Source organism: Vidua macroura, chromosome 12 (genome assembly GCF_024509145.1).
Source record: "Vidua macroura isolate BioBank_ID:100142 chromosome 12, ASM2450914v1, whole genome shotgun sequence".
Taxonomy (NCBI): Eukaryota; Metazoa; Chordata; class Aves; order Passeriformes; family Viduidae; genus Vidua; species Vidua macroura.
In genome coordinates, this window is record NC_071582.1 from 21,528,528 (window position 1) to 21,554,043 (window position 25,516).

At 61.3% G+C, this 25,516-nt stretch overlaps 2 protein-coding genes across 12 annotated transcripts in view; one reads left to right on the plus strand and one right to left on the minus strand.

The window, feature by feature from the left end:
• TLE3 (TLE family member 3, transcriptional corepressor) overlaps window positions 1-12,619 on the minus strand; it is a 33,654-nt gene extending 21,035 nt beyond the window's left edge. For 4 of the 10 annotated variants that reach the window (XM_053987933.1, XM_053987931.1, XM_053987932.1 and 1 more), the window contains exons 1-7: window positions 12,258-12,619; window positions 11,554-11,696; window positions 11,324-11,424; window positions 11,151-11,214; window positions 10,177-10,221; window positions 1,150-1,212; window positions 713-787 (exon numbers count right to left, since the gene is read on the minus strand). In XM_053987933.1, the coding sequence (XP_053843908.1) occupies window positions 713-787; window positions 1,150-1,212; window positions 10,177-10,221; window positions 11,151-11,214; window positions 11,324-11,424; window positions 11,554-11,577 (372 nt within the window). In that variant the 5' untranslated portion in view covers window positions 11,578-11,696; window positions 12,258-12,619. Of the gene's footprint in view, window positions 1-682; window positions 788-1,149; window positions 1,213-10,176; window positions 10,222-11,150; window positions 11,215-11,323; window positions 11,425-11,553; window positions 11,697-12,257 lie in introns of those variants that run through there. The other 6 variants (XM_053987928.1, XM_053987929.1, XM_053987927.1 and 3 more) reach the window with 3 other exon arrangements.
• Window positions 12,620-15,082: 2,463 nt separating this feature from the next.
• LOC128813147 (acetylcholinesterase collagenic tail peptide-like) lies at window positions 15,083-19,610 on the plus strand. 2 transcript variants are annotated; one of them, XM_053987937.1, is made up of 5 exons: window positions 15,083-15,492; window positions 16,557-16,673; window positions 17,896-18,024; window positions 18,206-18,907; window positions 19,598-19,610. In XM_053987937.1, exons 1-4 carry the CDS (start codon window positions 15,465-15,467, stop codon window positions 18,619-18,621), a joined length of 690 nt encoding a protein of 229 aa, XP_053843912.1. In that variant the 5' UTR covers window positions 15,083-15,464; the 3' UTR covers window positions 18,622-18,907; window positions 19,598-19,610. The 2 variants fall into 2 exon arrangements, 1 of the variants encoding a protein (XP_053843912.1); XR_008438929.1 differs by lacking the exons at window positions 17,896-18,024; window positions 18,206-18,907; window positions 19,598-19,610 and adding an exon at window positions 17,276-17,430 and having other exon boundaries at window positions 15,085-15,492.
• Window positions 19,611-25,516: the final 5,906 nt, after the last annotated feature.

The following is a 25,516-nucleotide window of genomic DNA, read 5'->3' on the forward strand; positions in this document are numbered from 1 at the left end:
ACCCATAAAATACAGGAAAATGGAGGAAGAGCAAGTTAGACACAGAGAATTATAGAGATCCGTGAAGCCTAAGAAGTGTAAATAGTCATTAAAAAAAATTAAAATAATTATAAATGAGTATTTTCTGGGAAACAAAGCCAGAGGAGCTCTGGAGCCACCTGGCCAGGACGTGGATTGGGAATTCCGATGTCCCGGGGTTTGCTGCAGGATCAAGGCAGTGACAGCAATTCCAGAAACGATTTAAATTGTTAATTTGCAATCAGAAACCCCTCAGTCTGTGCGGGGGAAAGGGTCAATGCATGGAACAACAACTCCACCGAGGGCACAGCACATTCCACACCAACAGCCCGGCAGAGACAAGCCTGGCCTCAGGGGCTGCGGGAGGCTCCCATCCCAAATCTCCCCAGGAACATCCCACTGGAATCCTGGAGCTGCCAGGGAGGCAGCAGCTCCCAGCCCTGTCCTGCTGGGGGCCGGATTGGGGCAGTTTTGGGGTTTTGGGACAGCCAGGAGCTGTGGGATCGGGGCGGTTTTGGGGTTTTGGGACAGCCAGGAGCTGTGGGATCGGGGCGGTTTTGGGGTTTTGGGATGGCCAGGAACTGGGAGCCGCCCTGTGTGCCCTCCTGAGCGCAGGGTTGCCTCTGGATATGGTAAATGATAGGAATAAAAGGGGAATACACACGGTGAGAGGCAGATTGGGAAGTCCACGTACCCCGATGATAGCATTCAACTCCGTCATTGTCACTTGCTTGGCACGTTCAACAGCCTGGGCCACCTGCTGTTGGTGCTGTGGGGACACAGGGCCCGGGTCAGCCACAGCCCAGGACCCCCCCAGGCACAGTCCCCCCTCTTTTGGGCCCTATTTTGCCTGGTTTTCCCTGGATTTTTGCCCTGTTTTGTGTGCAGCAGCCCGGGGGCACCTGCCAGGGAAAAGGGGAAGCCCCTCGCAGCTTTTTTGGGCTCAGTGCAGCCCCCCAAGCTGAGCAGAGCCCCTGCTCTGCCCATCCCAAGGGTTTTCCAGCACTCAGGCAGGATTTAAATCCCATTTCTCACATTCCCCCCTGCCAGGGACCCAGCACTGCCTGCGAGGGAGGGGAAACCCCTGGGAGAAGCCACACGCCCTCCAAGAGGGTGTGGAAAAGTCCTTACCTCTTGTGACAGAAAAGGCATGATCTGGGCTAAAATGGTGTTCAGTCTTTTAGCAATTTCTGTCTGAAAAAAGGGAAGAAGGAAAAGCAAGAGTCAGCACCCGGCAGCCTCCCACGGGTGGCACGAGGCTTCCTGGCAGCAGCGCTGTGTCCCCTCCCATCCCTTCCCAAAATCCCCTCTCTGTCCCCTCCCAAAATCCCCTCTCTGTCCCCTCCCAAAATCCCCTCTCTGTCCCCTCCCAAAATCCCCTCTCTGTCCCCTCTCCCTGTCCTTTCCCAAAACCCCCTCTCTGTCCCCTCCCAAAATCCCCTCTCTGTCCCCTCCCTGTCCCCTCTCCCTGTCCTTTCCCAAAACCCCCTCTCTGTCCTTTCCCAAAATCCCCTCCCTGTCACTTCCCCCTTTCCTTTCCCAAAATCCCCTCTCTGTCCCCTCCTCAAATTTCCTCACTGTCCCCTCTCCCTGACCCTCCCCAAAATCCCCTCCCTGTCCCCTCCCAGCCCTGCCCAGGGAAGCAGAGACACTTCCCTGCTTCCCTGGGACACTTCCATCCCCTTCCCACCACGGGATGAGTGTCCTGGAGCAGCCAGGCTCATCCCAGGAAATCCAGGCTTTGGTGGCCCCTCCATCTCCTCCCGCTCCCAGGGCTGCAGCGAGGGTTTGGATTCTCCAAAACCAAAGGCACCGGCCCTGTGCAGGGAGCTGAATCCTCAGCAGGGCTGGGGGCTCTGCTCTGCCCCCTGCCCACGGGTGGCATTCCCTTTGCCAGCCTCACATCCCGCTCTGGGAACAGCCTGGCTGCACCTTGAGGGGTTCACTGGAGGAAAAACCCCAAAGGACCCTTGCTGGGATGGCTGGGACACGCTGCTCCTGCTACAGGAACAACCCAACAAGCACCACCAGCATTCCCAGGGACACCACAAGCAAGGAGACACCGGGAAAATCCTGATCTGCTCCAGCCTGGAGCCACCCTCGTGGAGGGAACAACCCCACAGAGCCCAGAGCTCCGGGTCCTGCTCCAAGAGGTCCCCACAGAGCTCCCCACGGGCTGCAAAGCCACAGGAACATTCCCGGCCATCCTCTTCTCCAGAAGCATTCCCAGAGATTGGGCTGTTCCTCATGCTTTCCGTAGGAATTAGCTCTGTGGAAGCTCCCAGAGATGCTCCTGGTGTCCCTTTCCAGGCATAATCCTGGTGGGATGGCCGTGTCCCTCTCCAGGGATGCTCCTGGTGGGATGGCCGTGTCCCTCTCCAAGGATAATCCTGGTGGGATGGCCGTGTCCCTCTCCAGGGATAATCCTGGTGGGATGGCCGTGTCCCACCCCAGGGATGCTCCTGGTGGGATGGCCGTGTCCCACCCCAGGGATAATCCTGGTGGGATGGCCGTGTCCCTCTCCAGGGATAATCCTGGTGGGATGGCCGTGTCCCTCTCCAGGGATGCTCCTGGTGGGATGGCCGTGTCCCACCCCAGGGATGCTCCTGGTGGGATGGCCGTGTCCCACCCCAGGGATAATCCTGGTGGGATGGCCGTGTCCCTCTCCAGGGATGCTCCTGGTGGGATGGCCGTGTCCCACCCCAGGGATGCTCCTGGTGGGATGGCCGTGTCCCTCTCCAGGGATAATCCTGGTGGGATGGCCGTGTCCCTCCCCAGGGATAATCCTGGTGGGATGGCCACATCCCACCCCAGGGATAATCCTGGTGCGATGGCTGTGTCCACCCCAGGGATAATCCTGGTGGGATGGCTGTGTCCACCCCAGGGATAATCCTGGTGGGATGGCCGTGTCCCTCTCCAGGGATGCTCCTGGTGGGATGGCCGTGTCCCTCTCCAGGGATGCTCCTGGTGGGATGGCCGTGTCCCTCTCCAGGGATAATCCTGGTGGGATGGCCGTGTCCCTCTCCAGGGATGCTCCTGGTGGGATGGCCGTGTCCCTCTCCAGGGATGCTCCTGGTGGGATGGCCGTGTCCCTCTCCAGGGATGCTCCTGGTGGGATGGCCGTGTCCCTCTCCAGGGATAATCCTGGTGGGATGGCCGTGTCCTGGCTCCCAGGGGTTAACTCCGGCTGCTCCTGGCCAAGGCAGCTGTGAAAACAGCTCCAGCTCCAAGTCAAACACGGCCGAGCGGCCGCGAGGATCCAGCGCCACAACAATGGCCGGAGCCGAGCGCTGGCACGGAATCAAACGCCCCGAAATTCCTTCCGCCAGCCCCAGCAGCTCGTTATCAACAACACAAGTGATTAACCGGGAGAGCTCCGGCCTCCTGCTGGCAGGGAGCCTCCTTCCCGGGACAGCCACAGCCACCCCCTGCTCCCAAACCCCGCTGCGCTCCCCAAATCACCCCAAATCCACCCCGCTGATCCCACAGCTCAGCTCCCTGGGACAGGTCCTACAGCACCTCTGGGTTTTAAGCCCAGCCAAAGCAAAGGAGCCCTCAGCTCCACCTGCTCTCAAGCACCCCAAGGATGATCCCCAAAGATCCTAATCTGGAGGAGAAATCCCGATGGACACCCAGCCCTTGCTGCTCCTGCTACAGGAGCAACCCAACAAGCACCACCAGCATTCCCAGCAGCACCACAAGCAAGGAGACACCGGGAAAATCCTGACCTGCCCCAGCCTGGAGTCACCCTCGTGGAGGGAACAACCCCACAGAGCCCAGAGCTCCGGGTCCTGCTCCAAGAGGTCCCCACAGAGCTCCCCACGGGCTGCAAAGGCACAGGAACATTCCCGGCCATCCTCTTCTCCAGAAGCACTCCCGGTGATTGGGTTTCACCTGATGCTTTTCTTAGCAATTCCAGAGGCAGGGAATGTGCTGGCACACCGTGCCAAGGCAGGGACGGCTGGAAGTGACCACAGCTTGGACTCAGGTACCCTGGCCACAGCCACCAAGTCACCAGGATCATCTGGCCCTGAGCGTGAGGACGCAGAGATCCAGCCAGGGATCACGGAATACTGGAATGGTTTGGTTGGAAGGGACTTCAAAGCACATCCAGTTCCACTCCCTGCACCTTCTAGGAGCCCAGGTTGCTCCAAACTGGCTTTGGACACTTCCAGGAATGGGGCAGTCACAGGCACCAGCGTCCCAGCCCCCTCCCAGGAGAGGATTCCTTCCTATCCCTGCCCTGGCAGGGGGAAGCCACTCCCTGTGTCCCACCAGTACAGGGACACTTTGCTCTGGTGGCCCCTGTCCCCAGCAGCAGGCTCTGGCCAGCACAGCACCCAGGGGAGGTTTTCAGCACCCAGCACTCCCACAGCACCCAGGCTGGAAGCTCCAAGGGCTGAGCCCAGCCCCGGCGCCGTGGCCGGAGCAGCCGGGCTGGCACCAAGAGTGCCACCAGCCCCCGTGGTGCCACCGCCGTGCCCCGCCACGGGAAAAGCTCCTTCCAGGCTTTTTTGGCACTGGCACTTTGATCAGATTATATTTAGCTGCAGCTCCATTAAAGATTTATTCCTCCAGCTCCAGCCCTTGGAGGCGGGATGCGGCGAGCACGGCCGCAGCTCCAGGAGCTCTGCCCCGGCAGCTCCCTGATCCACAACAAATCTGATCCACGTTTGAGGAGGGAACAGCGGGGCCAGCACCAGCTTTCCCTGGGCTGCATCCTGGAAAAACACAGCATCCAGCCAGGCTGGTTCCATGGAGCAGGAAGGGAAGGAGCTGGGTTTTCCCCGGACAGCCCTGACCAGCAGCACACGTGATGATTCCACCTTTAAATGCAAAACTTCCAAGCAAGATGTGAAGCCAAACTCCCCGTTCCACACAGAAAGAGACTTCCCACGTGGGATCCGGCGAGCACAGAGATATTGGATGTCCAAAATATTATGTTTACAACCGTGAGGTTTCCTGTGAACACGAGATTCGACAGTCTTTAAATATTTGCTCACTTTCCCTTTTCTCATTCCCTGGCACATTAAACTCCAGTCGTCCCCATTAAAACTTTAACCGGGAGGGAAAGGGATCCTCTGGAACACTGGGAACAGAGGAGAGCTCCACACCTGACACCTTCCCCTTCACAGGGCTCATCCCCCACCTCACCCAGAGCCCCCGAGCCCCACCTCGAGCTGCTCCTGCCAAGGAAAGCCTCCATTCCCACGGCGGGTTGCCATGGCAATCCCAGCTCTGCATCCCCTTCTGCTGCCCTGCACCTTCCCTGGACCAGGGCGGATCAAACACCCGGAGAGGCTCCCAAACATCAGTCCTGGGATACTCCTGGCTGTTAGAAAGGGCAAGGAGTCGGGAGAAGCTGCGATCCCAACTAATCCCCCCCTCGCTCTGTGCCCCTGCCAGGAATCTGCCCTGCTCCCTCCCGGCGTGGGGTTTCAGCGAAACCAGAGAAAACATCTGCACCGGTGATAAATCAACACCGGGACCACTTGGCCCCGGCTGAGGCTCCTGTCACCTGCTCTTAAAATGGCCAGAGCCACCAGCAGCATCCGAAGCACTTGGGGACACGGGGAGCTGCTGCTGGCACTGCCAGGAGCTGGGACTTGCAGAGGCAGCAGCTCGGTGTTAAATAGCTGGGGCTGGCTCTGCCCCACAGCTCCCTGCCCTCCCATCCCTACACCTGGATGGGGCAGAGGGAATTTAAAAATAACCCCCCGGATGTCAGTCATGGGAGAGGCAGAGCAGCCCTAAAACTGACCCGAAAAATGGGAGTGCAGAGCTCCCAGCTGGATCCAGGGTCTGGGGTGGACACCCCAGACAGGGCTCCTTGTGCCAAATTGTCTCAGCTTTGGATGCCCAGGAGGCAAACGGGAGCTGCAGGGATGTGCCAGCCCCGGGGTGACCCCCCAGATGGATCCCAGCATCCCCCCATGGCACAGGGCAGGACACAGATCCCTCCTGAGAGGATGGAGCTGCCTGCAGGAACCAGCCCCACAGGCATTATTCAGCATCCTAAAAAGCCCTGCACAGGGCACCCCCCAAAAAAAACCCAGATGTGCAGAGAACACCCCAAAACACCCCGCACAGGACAACCCCAAAGCACCCTGCACACGTCACACACCCCTCAATCTGTCCCCCAAATGGAAAATGTTCTCCACGGGGAAGGGAATCCCACCAGGCTATGGCAGGTGGAGCCTCAGCACAGATTTTGGGTCACATCAGCCCCAAGTCCAGCCTGCCCTTGCTGCTGGGTGCATGCAGCACCCAGGGATGGGGAGAAGGTGCTGAACAGCACAAAACACCCCAAAACATCCCTACTATATCCTCAAATCCAGGAATCTCCAGAGGTGAGAGGGGACACCAGGATTATCCTGCACAGACACCCCACCAACCCCAGTCGCAAGGCCCCAACCTTCTGGTCCCCTCCAAAGCACGGCTCCCTCCAGGCACGCCCCGTGGTGATTTCCCAAAGGCTCTGCGCCCCACAGCCCCCTCCAGATCCCCCCAAAACCAAAGCCTCCTCCCCGAGCAGGAGGAGGAGTAAATCACACGAGGCGTGAAGCACCAGCAGCATTTGTTGAAACCAGGATATTGTCTCTTTAAGCACATGAAAATCAGGCCCTTGAGCAGTGTGGTTCTCACTCGGGCGCACAATTATGGGTACTTTCAGCTGTCTACCACTATTTCAAGTGCTCTCTCCAAGCGGGCTGTCAATGGCATGTTGAAAGCTATTTGTGGCTGCTATCGTTATTAGCAAAGTGGAGAGCCTGGCTGATGAGAATTAAATTCAGGGCGGGGGTGTGGAGGGGCAGGGCACAACCCCTCATTAGGGAATTACCACCAGCAATGGGGTAAAGCTTGCAGAGAGCCCCAAAACTCAGCCAGGAGGCCCCAAAACTCAGCCAGGGAAGACAGAATTCCCTTCTGCCTTGGGAGTGCTGAGAGCACAGCTCACAAATTACTCGGCTTCTGAAGTATTTAGCAAATTATTACCTGGCACTCCTTGCTAACGAGCACGACAGAAAGGATATTGTGTTCCTAGAATATTCTGGAAACACACACACACACACAAAAAGCTGCCTCTCTTCGCTGGAAGTGTTGAGGGGGGTTTAGGTTTGTTCCAAGCATTAGGCAGGAAAACAAGAAGTGCTTCTGTGAAGCGTTCTCAGCCATAACAAGAAACCAAAGGCACACAAAGGTTCTGTCCTCCGAGGTGTCCCGTTTCCCCACGCAAAATGAGTTTTCCTTTTGGAATGGTTATTGCCCTCAGCGATTATCCACGGAGATCTGCACAGAAACAATGCACGGCCGACAGGGGAAGGGAAGTTTCTTTTGGAAAAATCAATTAACCCGACCAAAAAAAAAAAAAAAAAAGAAAAAAAAGTTCTGTCGGGGTTTCAAAAGAAAACTCCTGATTGGAGTCGGGTTTAGGAAAGCTGAGCCCGGGGAAGGAGTTGAGTTCAGCAGGAAGACTGATGTAAGGAGCAATTCACTGCAACCGACTGGGGAATCACTTCCTAAATATTTCCTTGCATATGGAGTTGTTTATGAAACTCCATTTTTTTTTCCCCTAATGAGAAACAAAACGAGAAGAAAGGGGGGGAAGGAAAAAAAAAAAAAAAACCAACCACCAAACCCCAACCCCACACGCAGCCACATATGCACACACTTAATATTCAGCGTGGAAGAGATAATCTGTTATATAAGCCCACAGACAGACAATCCCCTTTTGCTTAAAGATGAAGTATCCATCAATGTTTGTCTGGAGCAGATGTAATCACAAGCAGTCAAGTCTGGAGGGCAGGACACTGCATGAATAATTCAAGCACTTCAGTCTACTTGATTGTGTGCAGATAAACACAAGTCAACCGCTAAACAGGTCAGCTGATAAACTTGTTTGTTCAGGACCAGCCACCCTCAGCCAGATGCCGGCAGGACCACGCCGCAATTAGCGGGATGCCTTGCGGGATGCCCGGCGGGGGGATGCTGCGCCAGGGATGCCTTTCGGGGGATGCTGCGGCCCCAAAGAAGGGGGGAAAACCCTCCCCGGGCGCCCGCTGCGGTCCGGCGCTCCCCAGTTTTTCGCCTGCAAGCGCAGCTTTGTTCGCTCCCTCCGCGCTGCTGTCAATTAAAAGAAGGAGACGGCTCCAGCTTCCCCCCAAGTTCCCGGCAGCGGGCACGCAGCAGATGTCACCGGGAAGCGCCCGGGCAGGCACGGGATGCTGCTGGAATCGCTCGCACAGCTCCCGGCAAAGCAGGGGCCACGCTGGGCCTTCCTGGGCTGCCGCCACCGGGAACGACCGGGACGAGCAGGCACCGAAGCAGAGCGGGAATTCTGAAGCTCCGAGACCCCCGCGGCACACACGGAGGAGGGGCCGCTCCATCCGCTCATCCCGCGCCGCCAAAGCTCGGGATGCACCCACGGAGAAGGGGGAAAACGCTTGGGGAACGTTTTGGGAAGGGCATCTCCCAGCGAGGGAACCAACCCGGCACCCTGGGGCATCATTCCAGCATCTCCCAGCGAGGGGACCGACATCTCCCATCCTGGGATTTCATTCCAGCATCTCCCAGCGAGGGGACCAGCATCTCCCATCCTGGGATTTCATTCCAGCATCTCCCAGCGAGGGACCGACATCTCCCATCCTGGGGCATCATTCCAGCATCTCCCAGCGAGGGAACCGACATCTCCCATCCTGGGGCATCATTCCAGCATCTCCCAGCGAGGGGACCAGCATCTCCCATCCTGGGATTTCATTCCAGCATCTCCCAGCGAGGGAACCAACCCAGCATCCCAGGCCATCATTCCAGCACCGAGCAGAACCGTCCAACACGCAGCAGCCAGGTAGGAAGAGGTTGGGAAGAGGAGAACCTCTGCCCCAAAAGCCTGGGCTGGGGTCACCCCAGTCCCCCCCCACGCCACCCCAAGAGCCCCGCGGGCGTTGCCGCAGGCTCCGTGTCCCTCTGGCCGCACCAAAGCCGTGCCCTCCTCGCAGGAGGCCGGGCCTACCGCACAATCCCCAATTTTGGGGTGTCCCCGAGCACCCCAGCACCAACCGGGCCGAGTTCCCCCGAGCCCGGGGGGGGTCCCCGCAGCCCCCGGGCCGGGCAGCGGCCCCCCGAGCGGGAAGTCGGGATTATCTGCGTGGAAGGAGATATTTATAAAAAAAAAAACTGAAGACTAAGCAGGAATTATTTTCGCTGCCCCGTGACTACGGCGCAGAAAGGCGAGGCGAATTCAGAGACGCTGCTTTGCATCTCATCAGCGCCCTGCGAGCCTCCGAGGAGGAGGAGGAGGGCGATGCCGCTATTAAGCCAAACCACTTCGGAGCTGAATGGGGCTGATTTGCGAGCGGCAAAGTTGATGTCAACTTCTATCTGCCCTAAGTTCTTAATTAGAACTCCTTCTAAAACCAGTAAGCAGCAGCAGCACAAATAATCAGGTCTAATCTCAATAATAACTTTATTCCTTTAAGTTTTACCATCATGTGCGCAGCCTTTAGGCTCTTTAGCGATAATCTTATCAAGGTAGCACACCACATTCTGCTGGTGCCTTCTCTATTTTTTTTCCTTCAGGCAAGTTACACATTAGAGAAGACTGGAAGGGAGGGGAAAAAAAAAAAAAAAAAAAAGCCAACAAAACCCCAACCAGCCCCAAACATTGCTTCATTTCCCAGATGCAAAGACAACTCCGTGACATTGAGCAACGCACGGTGAGCTCTGGAGATAATTCCCTGCTCGGTCTCACGCTCGGGCAGGGCCGGGAGCAGGGGATGACCTTACAAACAGCCCTGTTGTACCCACAACACGAGCAGAGGCCAGCGCAGCCCCTATCAGTGTTTTCCAAGCCTTGGGAACGCGCTATTCCAGGTATTGACCTCCCAGCACGGGAGGCGAGGCTGTTCTCGCCTCTTTGCATAAACACTCTGCCTTAAAAACCGAAATTCCTCGTGAATATCGACAAAATAACCCCACCGAGTGCCATCAACCTGCGGCTGCCAATTTAACAGCCGGGCCACGGGATCCCACCTGGAGTCACATCCCTGCCTCCAGCACTTATTCCCTATTTAGTGCAATCAGGGCCGATTTTACCTCAGGTGGAGGAAAAGGGCAACAGGAGATCAATCAATCACAACTTCCCCCCTCGAAATTACTCACCTGTTTGTGCATTTCAATATTCAAACCGTACGACATTTCGTAGTACTGGGGAAGGAGAGCCAAAAAAAAAAAAAGAAAAAAAAAAAAAAAACCAGAAATAAATTCAATTAAACACGAGAGCCAAGGAGAATTTGAATTCCATTCACAGAAGGTATTTGCATAAGGTCATTACCAAAAAGCATCCTGGGCAAAACTGGGCTTAAAGCACGGGTAGCCAAGGAAATTACACCTTATAATAAGCAGATGTTTATGGGTTTAACTGGCAGGCACTTAACGAGGGGACACTCCTTTTGACTCCTGTTTTCTCCTCCTAAGCTACTTAGAAAAACAAAGAGGCGCAGAGCTGGGTGACAGGCGTCTGCTCAGCCCTGGCAGAACAGGTACAGCCCGGAGTCTGGCCAAAAATCCAGCTTCTCACCGGGGGGGGCGGATTTGTTCCCCCCCCCAGGGACCAGGGGAGCTGCCGGGAAAGGGGGTGCTGGCTCCTGCCAAACCCAGCAGAAACCCCAACGAGCCCACCCGGGGTTCGTTTAGCTTAAAAAAAAAAAAAAAAAGAGCGTTTTGAGGCAACAAAAGTGCCCATTTCCCTCGGGAAGGATGAACGCGAGGCGGGGTGGGGAGGAGCTGGGATGGCTCCCGGGTGGCCTCGGGGCGAGCAAAGGGGGGGACCCCCACCAGCATCGGGGATCCCCCCCCCCCCCCGCCCCCGAGCTCGCCCCTCCAGCCCCCCCCGAGGGCACAGGACCGCGCCAAAGGGGTTAACAGGAAACTTGGGATCGCGCTTCCAGCCGTCTGGGGCTCGCAGCGCCGGGCACCGCCGCCCCCCCGGCCCGGGGGTCTCCGGGCAGGCAGTGCCCGTGCCGGTGAGGGGGGGGGTCCCCCGGTTTCCCCCCCCCCCCCCCCCCCGGCCCGTTCGCAGGCTCGCAGCTAATGACATTTGCAGGCTGATCCGAAATCTGATTAAAGTCTCTCACCATAACGTAATGGCGCTGCATTTCGGTCTTCTCGTTCGCCAGCTTGTCATACTCCACTTTGAGGCTGGGGGGGGGGGCGGAGAGCGCACGGTGAGACCCCGCAGAACCGGGAAAGGGGGGGTGGCTCGGGGCGAGGGGGGGGTGGCGGCCGGGGGTCCCCCCCCGGGGCTCACCTGTGGTACTGAGCCTGCAGGAACTGGAACTCGTCCTTGATCCGGTCGCAGGACTCGGCCACGGTGAATTTGAAGCCCGGTTGGCCCGGCTGGTGCGGAGCCTGCGGGAAGCGGCCGCGGGGGTTACCGGGGTGAGGGGGGGGGGGGGGGGGGGGCGAGCGGGAGATTGAGGGGGGGGGCAGAGGGAAGGAGGGGAGCGGGGGGCGCGGGCCGGGGCTACCGGGACTCACCGGGTGCCGGCCCTGGGGGTACATGGCCGGGCTGGGGCGCGGTCACTGGAAGCAGCCGCGCCGAGCCTCGCTACGGCGATCGCGACGTGCGGAGCTGCCGCTGCTGCCCGCCGGCCTCGGAGCGCTCCCGGAGAGGCCGAGAACTGAACAAAGGGACGAGAGGAAAGTCCGTGCGGGGGGCGGAGGAGGGAGGGCGGAGGGGGTGGGTGGGGGGGGTGGGGGGGGAAAAGCGGGCCCGGCCGGTTCCCCCCCCGCACGTTTCCCCCCCCCCCCCCCCCCCCACCACCCAACCCAACCCCGGCCCCGCACCGCCGGGGAGGCGCCCGCGGAGCCGAGCCCAGCCCCGCAGCGCCGGGGCCAGGTGCCGACCCCCCCCCCCCCCGCCCCGGCCGCCGCGCTCCGCGGGCCTCCGCTTCCTCACCCCCCCCCCCCTCCTCCTCCTCCTCCTCCTTCCGGCACTCGCTGGCGGAAAAAAAAAAAAAAAATTAAAAAAAAAAAATTTAAAAAAGGAGAAAAATCAAACCAATCACCCACCTCCTTCCCCCCCCCCCCCTCCCCGGAAAAAAAAAAAAAAAATTAAGGAGAAAAAAAAAAAAAAAATAGATCAAAAAGCCACAGCGACAACAACAACAACGCGGCGGCGGGAGGAGGCTCCCGCGGTATTCCTGCGGCCGGGAGAAGGGGAAGCAAAGCCAGGAACTAACGCCGGAGCACGACGGCCATGGAGGAGAGGAGGAGGGGGAGGAAGGCCGTACACATCCGACTTCCCGGGCGCCGCGGACATAAGCGAGGTGCGAGCGGGTCCCCCCGCCCGGGGGGCGGCCGTTCAGCTGCGTCCAGCCGGGATCGCCGTAACTCCGGGAGCCATCGCGGAGCGGGGCGCGGAGCGGGGCAGCGGCGCCCGAGCACGCGGTGCCGCCACAGCGCCCGGGCGGAGCGGGGCGGCGGGCGGGCGACAAAACCCGGGCGGCCTCGCCGCCGCCGGCCAATGGGAGAGCGCCGCGCCCACGTGGGGCCGCCGCCGGCGGGCGCCGATTGGCCGGCGCCGGCGCGACGTCACAATGGCAGCTTGTGTCGCTGACCGAGGGGCGGCCGCCGCGCCACGCCCACCGCGGGACACGCCCCGCCCCGCGCCCCCCCCCCCCACCCCGGGCCGCGACTCGGGCCCGGCGCTGCCGAACCCGGTTCGGGCGGTAAAACAAACACGGCCGCTTTGGCACCGGGGCGCCTCCGCTCCGCGCCGGGAAAGCGCTCGGTACGAGCCCGCCCCGGCAAGGCCGCCCAGCCTCCCCCGGCGGCCGCGCGGCCGCTTTGATGTGTCGTGAGGGCCGCGCTGCTCCCCCTCCGCGCCTCCCCTCACGCCCGAGGGGCTTTAACGAGGAACACGGGTAATGGCGTTAACGTCAGGCCCTCCCGCCGCGCCCCCGGGGGTAGGGGGTGGGGTGGGGGGGGAACGGGACTCCGCGGCCGCATCAGCGGAGCGGGAGCAGCCCCGGTTCGCGGCGGGCCGGAGGCAGCGGGGCCGCAGCACCGGCGGCCTCACGGGCGGGCCGGGCCGGGCCCGCCGCACAAAATGGCCGCTGGCCCGCGCGTCAGACGGAGCCTCCGCCCCACGTGGGGGCCGCGCGGCGCTCCGCCAATCAGGGCGCGGAGCGGGCCGCCGCCGCAACGCTATTGGCCGGCGGCGGGCGGCGCTGTCAATCAAAGCCACGCGGGGCCGCCGGCGCGCAGCCCCCGCCCGCCATGGCGGCGTAATTAGCCCGGGCCGGCGCTTCCTCCAGCTCAAACAATCTGTCACCGCCGAGCCGGGCGGGCCGCGGCACCGCCGCCGTTCTCTCTGCGGCGACGCCGCGCGCGTCTCCTCGGCGAGAGTGAAACGCCGCCGCTTCAGTAACGGGCAGGAGGCCGAGCGCCCCGAAACGCCGCCCGGCGCGGGGGGGGGGGGAACGGCGGGTGCGGGATGGGGGTGCCCCGGTCCCCCCCCCCCGCCCGGCGCTAATTGGGCGCGTTCCGGTTGTTGACGTGACGAGCGCTGTCAGCGCCCGGCGCTGCCCATTGGCTGCCGCCGCCAGGCCACGCCCCCGCCCCACGTGGGGCGCGGCCGGAGCGCGGCAAAACGCGGAGCGGAGCGCAGGCGGAGCGGAGTCACGGCGGGGCCGCTGCCCCCGCGCCCTCCCCGCCTCCTCCGCCGCTCCCGGCTCTTCCCAATTCCCTCATTTTGCCGCCTTTCGGCTTTTTTTTTTTTTTTTTTTTTTTTTTGGGGGGAGTTTTCATCCGTCGAGGCAGCAGCTCTTTGTGAGTCCCCCGCACTGCATCGGGGTGACGCTGGGGGATCCATTGGGGTATCCACAGGAGCACCCGTTGGGATGGACAGTGGGTGTCCATTGGGGTGTCCATCCTTTGGGGAATCCATTGGAGCACCCGTTGGGATGGACAGTGGGTGTCCATTGGGGCGTCCATCCTTTGGGGAATCCATTGGAGCACCCATTGGGATGGACATTGGGTGTTCATTGGGGTGTCCACCCCTTGGGGTATCCACAGGAATGCCCATCAGGATGGACATTGGGGTCTCCATTGGGGTATCCACAGGAGCACCCATCGAGATGGACATTGGGGTGTCCATCCCTTGGGGTGTCCATTGGAGCACCCATTGGGGTGTCAATCCATTGGGGTATCCATCCCTTGGGGTGTCCATCTCTAGGGGTATCCATTGGGGCACCCATTGGAGTGTCCATCCCTTGGGTTGTCCATTGGAGCACCCATTGGGTGCCCATTGGGGTGTCCATCCCTTGGAGCACCCAACAGGGTGGACACTGGGGTGTCCATCCCTTGGGGTGTCCATTGGAGCACCCATTGGGATGGACATTGGGGTGTCCATCCCTTGGAGCACCCATCAGGGTGGACATTGGGGTGTCCATCCCTTGGGGTACCCATTGGAGCACCCATTGGGGTGTCCATCCATTGGGGTGTCCATTGGAGCACCCATTGGGTGCCCATTGGGGTGTCCATCCCTTGGAGCACCCATCAGGGTGGACATTGGGGTGTCCATCCCTTGGGGTATCCATCCCTTGGGGTGTCCATTGGAGCACCCATTGGGTGCCCATTGGGGTGTCCATCCTTTGGGGTGTCCATCCCTTGGGGTGTCCATCCATTGGAGCACCCATTGGGATGGACATTGGGGTGTCCATCCCTTGGGGTGTCCATTGGAGCACCCATTGGGATGGACATTGGGGTGTCCATCCCTTGGAGCACCCATCAGGGTGGACATTGGGGTGTCCATTGGAGCACCCATTGGGTGCCCATTGGGGTGTCCATCCCTTGGGGTGTCCATCCCTTGGGGTGTCCATTGGAGCACCCATGGGGTGTCCATCCCTTGGGGTGTCCATCCTTTGGGGTCCCCATCCCTTGGGGTGTCCATTGGAGCACCCATTGGGTGCCCATTGGGGTGTCCATCCCTTGGGGTGTCCATCCTTTGGGGTGTCCATCCCTTGGGGTGTCCATCCCTTGGAGCACCCATCAGGGTGGACACTGGGCGCCCACAGAGCGCCCATTGGGGCGTCCACCGGGATGTCCATGGAGTCCCCCTGGGGGGGGGTCCCTCGGGTGACCCATCGGGACCCCCACCCACCCCCTGGCGGATGCTGGGAGCTGGGATCATGCGGGAGCACCCGGAGCAGCTCCCGGAACCGCCGGGGAAACGAGGAAAGCGAACGGCAAGGAGCAAGCCCGGAAATCTTTCGTGGTCCTTGTTCCTCCTGCTCTCTCCGAGGGGAGAAATCTCCGTGACGGGGATTTAGTGGAGGGACGCGGCCGAGCTCCCGGGACATCCCCAAGCAGAGGGAGCAGCACCTGGAAATCCTCCCCGGGAATGGGACACGCTGCCCTTCTTCCCAGCTCACTCCCGGCAGGAAATGGGGATTGTCCCCCTCTGCCCCCCAGGTGAGACCCCACTGGATCCCAACATCAGAGGGACCTGGAGCTGCTGGAGCAATTCCAGAGGAGGCCCCGGAGCTGCTCCAGGGCTGGAGCCCCTCTGGAGCCAGGCTGGGAGAGCTGGGAATGTTCCCCTGGAGAAGGGAAGGATCCAGGGAGAGCTCAGAGCCCTTCCAGGGCCTGAAGGGGCTCCAGGAGAGCTGGAGAGGGGCTGGGGACAAGGGATGGAGGGACAGGACACAGGGAATGACTCCCACTGCCAGAGGGCAGGGATGGGTGGGAGATTGGGCAGGAATTCCTGGCTGGGAGGGGCTGGGCTGGAATTCCCAGCGCAGCTGTGGCTGCCCCTGGATCCCTGGCAGTGCCCAAGGCCAGGTTGGAACCTGGGACAGGGCAAGGTGTCCCTGCCCATGGCAGGGGTGGCACTGGCTGAGCTTTAAGGTCCCTTCCAAACGTCTCCAGGATTTGAGGATTCTGTCCAGCCCTCACTCTGCACCCACTGAGCTGGGAAATGTGGGAAAGGGGGTGATTCCCGTGGTGGGGCTGAGCCAGACTCTCTGTCCCAGGGACTTTCCGGGGCCAGACTCAGGGGACGTGAGGCCACTAGGAGAGGAACAGAAAGCGGCGATTTTGCACCGAAAATTCACTTTATTGCTCAAAATAGAAGCCATTAGCTGGGCTGTGCCCCTCCCCCTGCGGTACTTATGGACAAATTCTGATTTTTACTTAATGGTTTCCCTGAAAAGGTTGTAATTTTCTTCCCATTCCCATCGAGCCCCAGCTCCAGCGCTGTTGTGGTGAACTCCAACGGCCGAGGATGGCTCTCGTTAATTGATATTCCTCATGCTGGGACTGCACTGAGAGAGGAGATGTTTTATTTTAGCTTATTAAAACTCACCTGGTTGGGGGGGGGGGAAATCAAAAGAACGATTAGGGGTGAAAGGAAACGTTCTGGTTCATATTGATTTAAGGTCTGCTTAAATTGATATTTGCACATCCCAATTAGAAACCCGTGATCTTTTCCCAGAACTTATTCTTCTTTTTCCGAGTCGGCTTTTCTTTTTCTGAAGGATCTCAGGAAAAGCCTCAGAGGGAGAAGCTGCTGTCCCCTCTGCCAGCTGGCCTCGAGTCTGGACATCAGTGGGGACATGGCGTCCCACCTCTCCAGAGGATGGACACCCCTCCAGGTGAGGATGAGGATGAGGATGAGGGCTTTGAGGACATTCAGTGTCACCATCACGTGCCTTGCAGAGAGCAGCTTCCCGTGGGATGGCGTCCCCATGGAGAGCAGGAGGGTTGGGGTTTTTGGGGACCACGTGGGGCTCCCCTGCCTGGGCATGTCACGGCTCCAAGGGTGGCTTTGTCCCGTTCCTGGTGCCCCGTGAGGTGGCACAGCCGGGAAGGGAAGCTGGAGATGTTCCCTCCCCGCATCTGGGGAGAAACCTCGGGCTCAGCTTCTGGGCACGGGGTGTTGTGACACTTGGTGACACCGTCCTGTTCCCAGCAGCCTTTCGGGGAAACCGCCCGCGCTGCCCTTCCTTCCCCTTCCCCTTCCCCTTCCCCTTCCCGAAACTCCTCTGCGGGATCAGCCACTGTCCCCATCCCCCCGCGGCCCCGCTGAGCCCTCGGGGGTGTCCACAGCCCCCCCAAACCCCCACGAGGGACACAAGGGAGGGAGAATCCCTCAGGATGAGGGCAGGGACTTCTGGAAGGGTCCGAGCATCCGCACGGCCACCGCCACCCCCGGCCTCGTGTGGGACAGGAGCCCCAAAATGTCCCCGTGCCACAGGATCCCCGAGATGTCCCCGTGCCACAGCAGCCCCAAAATGTCCCCGTGCCACAGGATCCCCGAGATGTCCCCGTGCCACAGCAGCCCCAAAATGTCCCCGTGCCACAGGCCTCCCAAAATGTCCCTGTGCCACAGGAGCCCCAAAATGTCCCCGTGCCACAGGCCTCCCAAAATGTCTCCATGCCACAGGATCCCCACAATGTCCCCGTGCCACAGGCCTCCCAAAATGTCCCCGTGCCACAGGATCCCCGAGATGTCCCCGTGCCACAGGAGCCCCAAATGTCCCCGTGCCACAGCATCCCCAAAATGTCCCCGTGCCACAGGATCCCCGAGATGTGCCCGTGCCACAGGAGCCCCAAAATATCCCTGTGCCACAGGAGCCCCAAAATGTCCCCGTGCCACAGGATCCCCAAGATGTCCCCGTGCCACAGGAGCCCCAAAATGTCCCCGTGCCACAGGATCCCCAAGATGTCCCCGTGCCACAGGAGCCCCAAAATGTCCCCGTGCCACAGGAGCCCCAAGATGTCCCCGTGCCACAGGAGCCCCAAGATGTCCCCGTGCCACAGGAGCTCCAAAATGTCCCCGTGCCACAGGATCCCCGAGATATCCCCGTGCCACAGGATCCCCGAGATGTCCCCATGCCACAGGACCCCCAAAATGTCCCCGCGGCTCTGGAAGGGGCTGCATCTCCCCGGGGCGCCGCGGATTTGCTGCGAGGCCGCGGGAGAAGGCGGCCGGCGGGGCCAGAGGTGATTCCCGGCCGCTCACACGTGTGCACACGGAGGCCACACACACCCGCACCCACGTGTGTCCCTTGTGTCCCCTCCTCCCTCCCCGCGCAGCCCGGCGTGACGGGAGCCGCCCCAGAGGTGACTTTATCGCTGACGAGGCGGTGCCAGCCCCGGTCACTGGTGTGTGTTTACATTGCAGGTGACATTATCTGCCCTCCGCGCAGGGCAGGACCCCGCCTGCCAAATTCCCTTCAGCTTTCAAGTTTATCTAAACAAAGGTTTCGGAGCGGGAAGGCAGCGGAGCGCTCGGCAGCCGCCGAGCCCGGATATTTGGATGTTTGGCTTTGCGGGGAGCTGGGCTCCATCCGCTCTCGGCAGCGAGGTTTTCCCAGCGCCCCTGGCAAGGCAGGGCTGAGCCCCGCGCCCCTCCGGCCCCGCTGGTGGCCACGAGAACCCGCAGGCAGCAGCAGCACCGGGATGGGGCAGGAGCAGCACGCTCCGAGGGAGATGTCCCCGCTCGTGGCAGGGGCTGGCGGAGCCCTTTGGGGTCCCTTTCCCCCCGTGGCTGAGCCCTCTGGGGTCCCTTCCCTCCCCGGACCGTTCCGTGGCCAGTGACGTGTCCAGGCGGTTGCCGCTGTTGCCACAGCAGGCCCCGATTGCCGCGGCCTTTCACAAGCGCGGCTCCGCTGACCTCGCCCTCAGCGGATTTGCTTGAGCAACGCCAGTGCCCGGCCCAGCCCGGCACCTCTGGCTGCTGCTGCCGCATGGCCGGGGGGGGGGGGGTCCTGGGGGCAGCACCCCGCCTCGGGACCCCCCCAAAACCCCCTGAGCCCCCGGCAGGCTCCCAGCGTCAAAACGGACGCTTCTCCGCCCTGTGTGTCCCTGGATTTGGCACTGGCGGGTGAGGAGCGCCCTGGGGTGCTGGGGGGTGGCGGGGGGAGAGCCCCAGAACCCTCCTGGCAGCCGAGACAGCTCCAAAGAGCTGGAATTGCAAAGTTCTGCCCAGGGAGATGGGACAGCAGGAAGAGGGATCGTGCCCAGGACTCCCCGGCTGCAGCCCGGGTCCCGTCCAGTTTGGGTGGGAGGGGACCTTAAAGCCCGGCCAGTGCCACCCCTGCCATGGGCAGGGACACCGCCACTGTCCCAGGGTGCTGCAAGCCCCGGCCAGCCTGGCCTGGGACATTCCAGGGGTGGGAATGTCCAAGGACGTTAAATCTTCCTTGGGAGGATGTGGGAGGGGAAGGCAGGTTCGGCTGTCCCCTGCACATCCCCCCCCATGCCCCGGGGCTGGAGCCAGGTCGCTCTGGGATCCTCATGGAGGCTCCTGGATCCTTCTGGATCCTCCTGGGTGGTGCTCTTGGGTGCTCCTGGACGTTCCGGGGTGCTCCTGGGTGCTCCTGGCTGCTCCTGGATGTTCCTGGATCCTCCTGGGTGCTCCTGAATGTTTCTGGATGATCCTGGGTGGTCCTGCATGCTCCTGGGTGCTCCTGGATCCTCCCAGATCCTCCTGGATGATCCTGGGTGCTTCTGGATCCTCCCAGATCCTCCTGGATGTTCCTGGATGATCCTGGGTGGTCCTGGATCCTCCCAGATCCTCCTGGGTGCTCCTGGATCTTCCTGCATGTTCCTGGATCCTCCTGGGTGCTCCTGGATCCTCCTGGGTGCTCCTGGATCCTCCTGGATGTTCCTGGGTGCTCCTGGATCCTCCTGGGTGCTCCTGGATCTTCCTGCATGTTCCTGGATCCTCCTGGGTGCTCCTGCATGTTCCTGAGTGCTCCTGGATGATCCTGGATCCTCCTGGCTGCTCCTGGCTGCTCCTGGATGATCCTGGATCCTCCTGGGTGCTCCTGGATGATCCTGGATGCTCCTGGATGATCCTGGGTGCTCCTGGATGATCCTGGGTGCTCCTGGCTGCTCCTGGGTGCTCCTGGATGATCCTGGGTGCTCCTGGATGCTCCTGGCTGCTCCTGGATGATCCTGGGTGCTCCTGGGTGCTCCTGGGTGCTCCTGGATGATCCTGGGTGCTCCTGGATGATCCTGGGTGCTCCTGGCTGCTCCTGGGTGCTCCTGGATGATCCTGGGTGCTCCTGGATGCTCCTGGCTGCTCCTGGGTGCTCCTGGGTGCTCCTGGGTGCTCCTGGATGATCCTGGGTGCTCCTGGATGCTCCTGGGTGCTCCTGGATGATCCTGGGTGCTCCTGGATGCTCCTGGCTGCTCCTGGATGATCCTGGGTGCTCCTGGGTGCTCCTGGGTGCTGTCCCGTGCCCGTCGCCCCCGGATCCCGGCCCGCGGTCCCTCAGGCTCACCTGCCCTCCCCTCCCGGGGCAAACAGCTCAGCCCCGGCTTTTGCTGAGCACTGTCTAATTATAGATATTATATTGCAAATGGCTTTTGGGCCTGCTAATGGTATTACTGGTGTTATTCTTCTACTTGTTAATTATAACCAATTTGTTTGGGATGCCTTCCCAGTTTTCGGCTGTAATTGCTCTCCCCATTCCCTGATGGCTGTGACTCAGCAGAAACTCCGCAGTTTCGCTCAGGGATGAGGTTTCTCTTTGTCTCTCCTGCCAAGCGTGGCTGCAGACGCTGCCTGAGCGGCGTGGCTACTGCTCCCACCCCGCCGGTGGCCACGGGAGGGGCCGGCAGGGCTGCGGGATGGCGGGGCCCGGGAGCGGGACCGCGGCAGCTCCGCGTCCCCCGAGCGCTCGGGAGCGGGTTTGGGACGCCCCGGAGGAGCCGGATCAGGGCTGTGATCCGTGAACCATCCCAGGATCCCGCCCGTGAAATCCCAGCGAGCTCCGTGCGGCCAAAGGCTTAGCCCGGGGAAGGGGGGAATATTAAAGGGATTGTTTTCTTTTTCTTATTGCTAAATTCTTAAGAAGTTTGCTCTTCTCCTCTGGCCGGCATTAACTGCAGATAAGTTATTTGGAAAGCGAGTATTTTAGCAGAACAGCCGCTCAAGTAGCCTAATACACACATTAGAGTCTATTTGCACTTAAAAGAAGTGGGAGGTATTAAATCAGCCCCTGGCCAGATAGGCATTGTATAAACAAGAGCTGTTAACTCCTACTTGATAGCGATGATAGCGAGGGAAAGCAAAACAGCCCTGCAGTGTCACCACCGGCCTGACACGACTTGTTGTAGGTCTGGGCAGAGAAAGAAAACAAACCCCCGGGAGTTCACGGCTGCGGGGGGGGGATGATCCCAAAGCCCCTCCCGGCCCGGGAGCGGCTCCCACACCGCGGGGAGCTGCCGGACAAGAGGCGGACGCGCGGTGGACGCGCTCACGGACCTGCGAAGGCCACCGGGAGGTGGGGACGGGGGTGGGGGGTCGTCCCCTCGGCATAGGGGGGGGGGGTTTCCGTCCTGGATCCCGCTCCGGCTGCGCGCGGGGCTGGCGGGGGGATGCGGCTGCCTGGGTATTAATGAAACTTATGAGTCAGAGCGAGCAGAAGAAACTGTTTTCAGCTGACTTCACTCACCACTTCCTCTCCTCGCCTTCGCCTCTCCCGGCAGCCCACTTATCTTCGCCTGGAGCGGCGCCCACCGCCCCTGCCCGGTGCCGCTCCCGGGAAAGGCCGCAGCGCTCGGCTCCGCTCCCGCGGCGGAGCTCCCTCCCGCCCTCCTTCAGTCACTCAAGCACTCTCAAGTTGTTCTCTGTGGCTAATCAAATGTCAAAACAAGCTGCCCCTGTGATTTGGAGAGCTTTTAAGCAGGAAGACATTCGCCGCCGAGACACGAGAGTGCCGGCAGCGGGAGCGGCCCGAGCTCAGCGCCGCTCCCGGGAGCTGCTCCCGGGCTCTTTGGGGTCCCTCTTTGCTGCTCCCGGGCTCTTTGGGGTCTCTCTTTGCTGCTCCCGGGCTCTTTGGGGTCCCTCTTTGCTGCTTCCGGGCTCTTTGGGGTCTCTCTTTGCTGCTCCCGGGCTCTTTGGGGTCCCTCTTTGCTGCTCCCGGGCTCTTTGGGGTCTCTCTTTGCTGCTCCCGGGCTCTTTGGGGTCCCTCTTTGCTGCTCCCGGGCTCTTTGGGGTCCCTCTTTGCTGCTCCCGGGAGCTGCTGGGCTCTTTGGAGTCCCTCTTTGCTGCTCCCGGGCTCTTTGGGGTCTCTCTTTGCTGCTCCCGGGCTCTTTGGAGTCCCTCTTTGCTGCTCCCGGGCTCTTTGGGGTCCCTCTTTGCTGCTCCCGGGCTCTTTGGGGTCCCTCTTTGCTGCTCCCGGGCTCTTTGGGGTCCCTCTTTGCTGCTCCCGGGCTCCTTGGGGTCTCTCTTTGCTGCTCCCGGGCTCTTTGGGGTCCCTCTTTGCTGCTCCCGGGCTCTTTGGGGTCTCTCTTTGCTGCTCCCGGGCTCCTTGGGGTCTCTCTTTGCTGCTCCCGGGCTCTTTGGGGTCTCTCTTTGCTGCTCTCGGGCTCTTTGGGGTCCCTCTTTGCTGCTCCCGGGCTCTTTGGGGTCTCTCTTTGCTGCTCCCGGGCTCTTTGGGGTCTCTCTTTGCTGCTCCCGGGCTCTTTGGGGTCTCTCTTTGCTGCTCTCGGGCTCTTTGGGGTCCCTCTTTGCTGCTCCCGGGCTCTTTGGGGTCTCTCTTTGCTGCTCCCGGGCTCTTTGGGTTCCCTCTTTGCTGCTCCCGGGCTCTTTGGGGTCCCTCTTTGCTGCTCCCAGAGCTGCTGGGCTCTTTGGGGTCTCTTTCTTGGGGGATTGTCACTGTGGAGCTGGTAGCACTGATCCCATGGCTCATCCAAAGCCAGCAGTGCTGGGATTGGGGCTTGTTCCATCCATCCATCCATCCATCCATCCATCCATCCATCCATCCATCCATCCATCCCTCCATCCCTCCATCCAGGTGGGCGGCAGCAACATCCCCACCCTTGTGTCCCCTTCCTTGATTCTTCGCCATGGTTTGTAGCCTGACCCTAAAGCAGCTGCTCTGGGCCCTCAGCTCTGCCCTGGCTCTGCAGCAGCGGGGGATGGAGGGGACCAGACCCCAAATCCTTCCCGAGCTCTTCTTTGCCAGAGCTCCCGCTCCAACCTCCCCACCGAGCAACCCCTGGGGGGGGCCGTGCCACTGCCAGCACCCCCCGGTGCCATCTGCGGGGCTGGCACGGGGCTGTGCCCGCTGCCACCGCGGGGAGGGCACCGGGAGCACACACTCTGTCCCCTTTGTCCCCGCGCGGGACCAGGAGAGCCCTGCGGGTTTGTTTTTGGACAAATGAATGGATTTCAGTGTTTGACCAGCACGGCGGGGGGAATGCCAGGCCTGGGATTTGGCAGCACGGCTGGCACTCGTCAGCTCCAGTTCCTGAGGGAGGGAGCAGCCTGCTCTGCCCTCTCTGTCCCCTCTCTGTCCCCTCTCTGTCCCCTCTCTGTCCCCTCTCTCCGAGGGCAGTGAGTGCGGGGCCGTTCTGGGAAGAACGCGTGGCAAGGGAAGATCCAGCAAATCCTCGGGAGCGCCGCATCCCGGAGAGCTTTGTCGGCCAGCCGGGAAGTTTGGGAAGGGCTTCACGCTCTGGAGACAGCCAGGGCACTGCTGGGGCTTGGGAGCAGCACGGCAATCCCCACGGCATCCCTGGGAGCCGCCGTGCCAGCCCCAAGGCCGGGAGGTTCCCACGGGGGGCTCCGGCACGGACCCTCCCCTGCTCCGGTGCTCGGCGTGGGGCACAGCTCAGTGGGAATTCCCAGGGGAGCAGCCGAGGGAACGCCAGCCCCGCACCCCAATCAGCCTGGGAGAGGGCAGGGCCGGGAGCTGCCGCAGGGCGATGCTGCAGCGGGAGCTGAGCCCGGCCTGCGGAGCAGCCCCGGCCCGAGGGCCCAGCCCAGCTGCCGTGAATCATCCCGGCCATGGAGGCAACCCCCACCTCTGCAAGGGCAGCAGCTGCCTCTCCCTGCGGTGTTTGGGAGCAGCTCTCGAGGAGCCAGGGCTTTCCAGTCTGTGTCAGATCACAGGATCATGGAATTCCGAATGGTTTTGGGTGGAAAGGGACATTAAAGCTCGGCCCGTCCCACCCCTGCCATGGCAGGGACACCTCCCACTGTCCCAGGTGGCTCCAAGCCCTGTCCAACCTGGCCTGGGGCACTGCCAGGGATCCAGGGGCAGCCACAGCTGCTCTGGGCACCCTGTGCCAGGGCCTGCCCATCCTGCCAGTGAACAATTCCTTCCCAATACCCACCTCATGTGCCTGGGCTGTGCTCCCACAGCTCCTGCTGCCCCTCAGCCCAGCTCCAGGCCTGGAATGTGGGTTTGGGAGGCGCCAGCCAGCACCCAAGGGGTGTTTGCTGCTCTGTGGGCAGCCACGGAGCAGAGGCTGGGATGGATAAGGGAGCTGCAGCCCAGCTCTGGGGGTGAGGGAGCTCCTGGGCTCTGCCCGGCTGGGACTCCCGGGGCAGCCACGGAAAACCCGGCTCACTGCGGGTGCTCCGCGCTGCCCAGCTGCCAGCCCAGCCGGGTGGGGCGGCCCCGGCTCTGCCCCGCTTGTGTAACGAGCCCGGGGCTGAGCCAGGAGCCAAACCCACACTCCTGACCCGGCCACCGCTCGCCCACGGCGGGCACAGGCTGGGACATGCCCCACGCCCAGCTTCCAGTGCTGCGCTGCACGGGGAGCACGGGAATGGATCCACGCGGCTCCCTCTGCTTTGGACACCCCTGATCCCAGCCCTGTGGCTGCCCGGCCTCGTGCCGTGGGTGCACGGAGCGGGACGAGGATCCAGCTCTGCTTCGTGGATTCCCAGGATGGTTTGGAACGCAAGAAAACCTTAAAGCCGATCCCATCCCAGCCCTGCCACGGCAGGGACACCTTCCACCATCCCAGGCTGCTCCAAGCCCCGACCAACCTGGCCTGGAACATTTCCAGGGATGGGCAGTCACAGCCTGGCCTGGTGGAAGGGGTCCCTGGGTGGACTGGAAGGTCCTTTCCAACCCAAACCATCCCGGGATTCTGGGATCCCAAGGGGAGGCCTGCTCCTCCCCAGGTGGCTGCTCCGAGGGCTCCTGGAGCTGCTGGGCTCTTTGGGGTCTCTCTTTTGGTCCCATCGCCCTCGTGCTGCGGCACCATCAGCCCCTCCAACAGCTCTGTGTGCTCGGTTCCAGCTCTTTGAGGGGGTTTGGAACCCAACCTGCACGGCCCTCGAACCCGAGGGAAAGGATAAAACATCGAATGATGCCTGTGGAGCACGAGAATTTCCTGCTTAGATGATGAATGCTCCTATTTCTTGCTTTAAGAGAGCAATGAGAGCTGCCAGAGCCAGCATTTATCAGGGGTGCCTGCAAAGGGGCACCAGACAGCCCCAGATAAATCCCAAAATAAATGGGATTACAGCCCTGCTGTTCCACCTTCGGATGCTCCCTCACCTCGTCCCTCTGGGCGAGCTCCGAGTGACCGTGAGAGCTGTGAGGAGCCTGCCCGGGTTCCTTTCAGCTCCTTCATTATGGACAGCCCAGGCTGCCTTGGAAAATCCTTGCCGGATGATGCTCTGGAGGAATCCGGTCTGGACATCAGAGAGGCCTTGTTCCCGCGCTGTTATTTCATTAAA